The sequence below is a fragment of the Acanthisitta chloris genome, unplaced genomic scaffold, assembly GCF_000695815.1.
Source record: "Acanthisitta chloris isolate BGI_N310 unplaced genomic scaffold, ASM69581v1 scaffold5476, whole genome shotgun sequence".
Classification (NCBI taxonomy): Eukaryota; Metazoa; Chordata; class Aves; order Passeriformes; family Acanthisittidae; genus Acanthisitta; species Acanthisitta chloris.
In genome coordinates this window covers 44,776-51,913 of record NW_008677532.1, presented here as the reverse complement: position 1 = coordinate 51,913, position 7,138 = coordinate 44,776, and the positions used below count along the sequence as shown (strand labels likewise).

The 7,138-nt window shown below is 36.1% G+C and overlaps 1 protein-coding gene across 1 annotated transcript in view; it reads right to left on the bottom strand.

Annotated features, from left to right (window-relative positions):
* Positions 1-5,575: 5,575 nt before the first annotated feature.
* The window catches only part of GABRG2 (gamma-aminobutyric acid (GABA) A receptor, gamma 2), a gene marked incomplete at its 5' end in the record, with an annotated part of 42,046 nt that continues 40,483 nt past the window's right edge, over positions 5,576-7,138 (bottom strand). The window contains one exon of the mRNA XM_009076536.1: positions 5,576-6,231. Within this exon, the coding sequence (XP_009074784.1) occupies positions 5,956-6,231 (276 nt within the window). The remainder of the gene's footprint in view (positions 6,232-7,138) is intronic.

The following is a 7,138-nucleotide window of genomic DNA, read 5'->3' as shown; positions in this document are numbered from 1 at the left end:
AAAGCTATCAAATTCAGGGGAATTTAAGTGGGGACAAAGGAACTGGAAGAACAAAAGGAAAGTGTCCTTTCCTCTAAGAAATCTCACTGTGGCAGCGGATTGAAGAGCACTGATATAAGTAGAATAAGAAGCAGAACAATTTTAGAAATCTGAATAGATTTATGAGATTGTAGAATTGCTAAATCTATTGGTCTAGTCTTACGGGAAACACTGAAATGAATTCTGAGAACTTATGCATATGCATTGTTTTGTCAATACAAACATGGGGACAGTTGTTTATTTATGTTAGTAAGGACATGGTAAATTTACATGGGTTTTTTTGCTCTTTAATACAGCAAAGTATTCAACTATGCTAAATCTTCTCTAGCAGGTCTGTCTGACTTTCAAGCAATTTATAGCCTCATTTGCAGCTTTTATAGACATCTTGTAAATATATTAGCTGGATTGGTATCTCTATGTGCTTGTGTCTCATTTTAGGAATGAAATGAAAAGTCTTCATTTGTTATAGACATCTTGTAAATATATTAGCTCGATTGCTATCTCTATGTGCTTGTGTCTCACTTTTGGAATGAAATGAAAAGTCTTCATTCAGATTTTTTTGTGGGGAGGGTTTTTTGTGGTGCTTTGGTTTTTTGTTTTTTTTTTTTCTTTCTCTGGGTATATTGAGATTTGGCCTTTTGCAGCAAAATGACTGAATCTGTAGTTAGGCTTATAGCATACACCTGAAAATTCTAAAGACTGATGGCTGATTAAGTCTCATCAGCTATAGATTTCAATATGCTAGGATCAAAAAGCATGTGCCTGCTGGAAAGATCAATATTTCTAATGGTTTTCATAGTTGTTGAATTAAAGCTATATTGTTTTCTTCTTTCTTGTTTTCCCTTTTCTCATTTTGATAATCAATATGAATTTTGTGTGAGTCCAAATGAGAATACCTAATCCAGTCTAACACACTGTGGGGGTGTTTTTCCCCACAAGAAAAACAACCTTTTTAAATATGTTTTTGTGAACTAATTTGACATTCTGGACTGAATTATTCAAATGCATTTGCTGACTTGTAAGCAAAGCTTTTAGTTCATGTCTGTTATTCAAGATCCTTTAAAGGTCATGGGCTTTCTTTTACATATTCAACAGGTATGTTTTTCATTGTAAATCTTGACTTTAAAACCAGAGTAAATGTGGTTTTAAAGTAAGAAGTCTAAATCTTTTCATCTACAGAATCCTTCTAAATAAGGAGGGAAAGTGCATTGGCTTTTAATTTTTATAAATGGAACAATAGATCTCTCATGGGCATAATAAACTGATTTATCTGTGAAGCCTTTCATAAGATTTAATTGAATTCTCAGCAAAGCAACTGAAATTTTGTTTGAAAGACAACACTTGCATTTTAAAATGTTACTTTTTCCCCTGGGCTGTAATTAAGTTGCATTTAGATGGATGCTTTTTATTTTTACTTTTCTTATGCTCATGCCTACTACTGGATTCTGCCTTGGATGATCCCTTAGCTTAAAATAACAGGCTTTAGTCTTCCAGCTGCAGAGGCCCATGAACAGACTTTATTTTTCATGAAGTCTTTATCTTGGATGTAGCTATTCATTTCCAAAGAACATTAACTTTCTGCCATGGCATCACTAAACTCTGTTTCTTCATGCATGTAGATGATGCCTGAACCCCAAAAGTGCTCTCTTAAATTCAAAGACCTCCAACCTTCATTACTTTGGCCTTGAAAATTATTTTCTATGGATCATATTGCCTCTGAATTCCTCCTCTTAGCTTGTTGCTCTGGGCTGCCTCTTTAGTCCATTAATGCACAAATACTTTTGTCTGCTTCTCTAACTCAGTTCTCAGCTGCAGGCTGGATAGAGATCTGCTCAATATTGACTTCAGCCTCTGTGTCACTGTCAAGCCTCAGTGTCATTCTTCAACTAACAAATTCTCCCACAGAGACTTTTTTACTCAGTCCTGCCTTTCCTCTGAAGCATGAGAAACACTTCAGCAAACCTGAAAAAAATTCCTTCCTTATCATCTTTCCCACTTTGCAGCTCATCTCCACCATGGTCCTACAAATCCCAGATTTGGTGGGAAGGCAGATAATCTAATAATCTAAAACTGTATTTTCCTAATTTTTTTTTTTTAGTTCTGTATAAAGTAATGCTATTCACTAAAATTTGTGCAGTTAAAGCTTTCTTGTTCCATTTCTGACATTATTCATTTGCCTGAATATTTTATTAGTATTCTTTTTTTTCTTTTTCTACACACTGTAGGACTCGAGGGCTTTGGGGGCACAGGTGGAAGGAGGTCTAAATATTCGAACCTCTAATATATGCTAATATTTGCTGCTATAGCTGTGTCATTGAAAATGACACACACAGTTATTGGACCAGTCTGTGCATGTTGGAGAGAGTCATATGACTGTGGAAAAATGAGGTAGAAATGAGTGGATTAAAACAGAAGACTTCTTGATTATTTTTTTCCCCTTTTTTCCCGTCTGTATATAATGTGTGCTGGAAACTGCAACTTTAAGGGCTTTAGCATTTTGTATCTTACAGAGGCTAAAATTATTCCATGTTGGTTAGTTAAAATATAGTCTTTTGGGGTTGGCTAACATAGAAAAGGTACAACTATTGTTGAGCCATATGATGTCCCTGAATACCAACACTTTATTGACAACCTGGGGTTTTAAAATGTTTTAAATATATAAGGACTTATAAATGCTTTGAGGGCATTCTGTTTAGCTATAATCCCTGGGACAAGTGTCTTCTCGGTCAGGACACCAACATACTCTTGGAATATAAACAGCAAGTAAATAATTGTGCCACAAATATATACTTGATAAAACTTCTAATGACCATCTGAACATGCTCAGAGCAGTAATAGCTATCTGCAGTGTGATGAGCTTGAAAACATTTTAGGCAAGTCTGGTGCATCAGGAGTGAGTTTCTGCACTAGAACACAACTGGGAGAGTTAGTATGTATAATGTATATATTAACATAATGCTTTATATAAGATGTATGTGTGAATATGGCTATATAGAGAGGTTTCTGTGCAGTTTTCTTCTGAATAATAACCCTTATCATACCCAAATGCTATTTTGATTGCTGATTTATTTGCTGTGGTGGCAGTCTGGCTTTATAATACAGTCTGGCTCTGTGCTGAATAGCTAATATAATCCCTGTTCCGAGGATCACTGTGCTTTTTGTTTAGCTAGCACTGGATTGCACTTTGGTGTAATTTTCTTACTGGGATTTACATGTTTCTCCATGAACTGTCTTTGAATCTCATCCATTTTCCCAAGGAGGAAATGACAAATCATCTCAGTAAGTGTGGCAGAAGCCAAGCTGGGGAATGACTGATTAAAAGCTCATTTCCTTTACTTTGTGTAGTTCTTTGTGGTCAGAAGAGTTTGCTCAGCACCTTAAGGCAGCTGTGGCACCCTTTTCACCCTTTTCCATTTTGTGTAGTGTGCGTTATTGAGATGGAGGTATATCAGTCTTTAACTAAACTCCTTTCTTGCTGGAAGGAGTAGGCCAACTTGCTCAACTTGATCGTTTGTTCCATTACTGCAGCTGATTCATCAGTCTCAAAGGCTCTTCTTAGGCACATGTGACATGATGGCTGAATTAGGTTGAAGCGCTTCATGTGACTGAATCCTTAATTTCATAGACCATGCCAAAAAAACCAATCTAAATAAGCCCCTTGGACTGAGGGAATTTAAGGGCTGGTTTGGGCTGAATTTCATCAATAAAACCTACTTGGTAGCAAGGAGAAGGTCCAGGTAAAACTTGAAACCTTAAATGTATGACATCAGTTGCTTTTTATTAATTGCAAGGAACTGTCAGAAAGCTGTTAAATCACTGACTACTGGCGAAAAGAATAAAAAAATTAGAGGTCTGTCTGGCACCAGATGAAACACATTTCTGTGTGAAAGACGATTGGCACTCATTCAGATAGTGGGGACCCTGAAAGTAGGTAAAGAAAGGTTATCTCTTCATTAGAGTACTTTAGTGGTGTTTTAATTATTTTTTTATTATTTTTTAAGAATAAGATAACCTTCAAAAGATTTAGTTTCCATCCTTGAAAGTTATGTGGGTGAGCCATTTGACTACAAAATGAGACAATGCAGAGGGTTGTGAGGAGTATAATCACTTATATTTACGCAGCTGATGAATCAAACTAGTCAGGCAGTCTAGTTCTCCAACATGCTTTTAACAAACTAATCACAGGAAAACTGGAATTGAGTGCAGCAGTTTTATTGAAAAAGTCCACAGGTGTGTGCAATTCCTTTATTAAAATGTTTTCAGATACATTGGACAAGGAGCAATTGATGGTCAAGAGATATTCCTTTTTATTTTATACATTTTTATTTCCAAAACTATACAAACATTGGAAAACTTTCCTTTTCCTCCGTTTTAACTTGTAATAATTCTGTAATGATAAGTTATAATCTCCCTTTTCAAGCTGCAAGCCTACTTTCCTGGAGGTGACATTTTGCATCTTTGACAATTAAAAAAAAAGGTCAGTCATATTTACATGTGCTTAAGGTTGCATAATTGAGCATCATACAGGTTCTGAAAACCAGTGGATAAATGGTTTTCAAGATTCACCCAGTTGGGTTGAAGGTTTTAAATACACATAACTGCATACATATGATTTAGTAGCCAAGACACCCTTTGTTCCCTTTTATTTTCAAGGCTCTCTAAACTGTGTGCTAGCCATAGTAAAGGTTTGTTTTAGTAAAGGTACTCACTGAGTGAAAAGCAGCACTGACAACAACTATTGCTGATCAAGGACATGGATGGGCAGCAAATTGTGTGTGTATATATAATACAAAATCTAATGTTTCAAAATTAACTTGAAGCTCTTATGTAAAAATAATGTCTAGAATAAAAGCTATTTCCTGGACTGGATTAAAGAATAAAAGACCTCCACAAACACTTGTGTAAGGAAAGAAGTAGAGCTCAACATGGGAAAACAACAATAGAAGCACATGGATTAAATTCGGAAGCTGATCTTGCAATGTATAATTACTGGAGATTCAGTTGAAATATAGCAACATTATCAAAGGAAAATGAAGGCTACAACTGCAGCAGACACATACATTACATTTTATGAGCTATTATATTGGCCATACAGATTTGTCTACATGTTATTTATTTGAATCCTTAAGGCTTCTCTAATGTCTTACGTGAAAGTGCTGTCTGCTTGGATCTTCCATGCATGAGGGAAAGGGGCAATTTTTCAAGAAAAAAAAAAAGGTTTGTCCACATTTCAATTACAATAGCACATCCAGAGACACAAAATAAAAGACAAAACTTTATAGTACCTTTTCTCATTTATTTTGGCCCCCAAAAGATGCATGCACTAGACTTTATGTACTACAAGGTATTGAAATATTTACAGCATTGTACATGTGCTCTTAAAGGGATGGCAAAGGGAAAGGTCTATTTTCATCTTGGTGGGAGTAGAAGTTAACTTTCCTAGCTTAATAATACCTATTCAGTGTGATAGATGACTCTTCCAAAAAGAAAAGCCCACAGAGAATAAAGCTATAACATAATTATAGCCAATGTTAACAAACTGTACAGCACTTTACCTGGGAATTCTTCTTGCTCTCCCTCCTGTTTGGAACTGCAGTACTAACCATTCTGTGATGCTGCTGTACTCCCCATGCCCTGTCTGCTCTGTTTCCCTCAGTTCCAGCAGGTATAGCTGTATATTACCTGTTTATATGATTTTATTTTCAAATTATTTTTGGCATATGGAATGGACATATAATTCACAATAACCTGATGGCAATTTTTGGACAAATGATATGACTGATATTTACGGGGTTATGGCACTAAAGAATTCAGACCACTATTAAAGCGCATCATAAATATTTCAAGTGGATTTAGGAAACCATCTCTCTAAGAAATTCAGTGAGTAAGGCTGATATCACTGATTTCCTTCTGCTTTTAAAGGTAAAGATATGATACCCAATAGACCAGGTTAAACAAACAGAAGGCAGTTGGGAAGAAGATGCGGGCATAGGAGTCCATTTTGGCAATGCGGATGTGTATTCTTCCATGCCGCCACGCTCCCGTCCGACAATCCTCAAAGCAGCAAAAAAAACTGGCACAGTCCTTGCCATCAAGACACTCATACCCATATTCTTCATCCCTTTCTTGGAGGTGTGTGGCATTGTTCATTTGAATAGTAGCTGATCGAGGCCGGATGTCAATAGTCGGTGCCTAAGGTGGAGTAGCAGAAACAGAAAAAGACGCGGGGGGAGAGACTTTGTTACTATCACCAGGACTGGGAGAGACATATGAATGGTCAACATGTGCATGATGCTTCTGTGTGGGGCACGTGGGAAATTGCTGAGGTGTTCTAATGGGAATATTACCTTAAAGTTTTTATAATCAGTTGCATCATACACTTTAGCTTTACAGGAAAGCAGCACAAATGAAACTGGAGTTAGCAGCTGTGGGCAGTTAGCTTCAAAGCCAAACTAAGTAAACATTAGAGGTTAACTGAAACATCCAGAAATGTAATTTGCGGTATTTTAAATTTCTTTTTTTGTTTTAGATTTTACATAGTTGCTTGATATCTGAAAGCGATTTGTGTATAGCACATGGAAGGAACTGAACAATTGGAAATGCAGGATTTTACTAGGGCTGGTTCATGTTGAGGCTGGAACAAATATACATAGGAGCAAAGGCAAAAATTGGATCTTTTGAATAAGGTTAGGAGAACCTCTATAAGACTCTCCAATAATCTGAATATATGCAGTTCACCACCTACTAATGTTCACCAACTAGATGGTTCAACGTGTTCCAAATTTTATATAGTAGCTGTACATACATATATATACACACACATATATATTTAGAATGAATTGAGCAAATTAAGCATTAAAACACATTTGAGCACTTGGCGAATAAGGTTAGGAGAACCTCTATAAGACTCTCCAATAATCTGAATATATGCAGTTCACCACCTACTAATGTTCACCAACTAGATGGTTCAACGTGTTCCAAATTTTATATAGTAGCTGTACATACATATATATACACACACATATATATTTAGAATGAATTGAGCAAATTAAGCATTAAAACACATTTGAGCACTTGGCGAACACTAGGAGGCACTGAA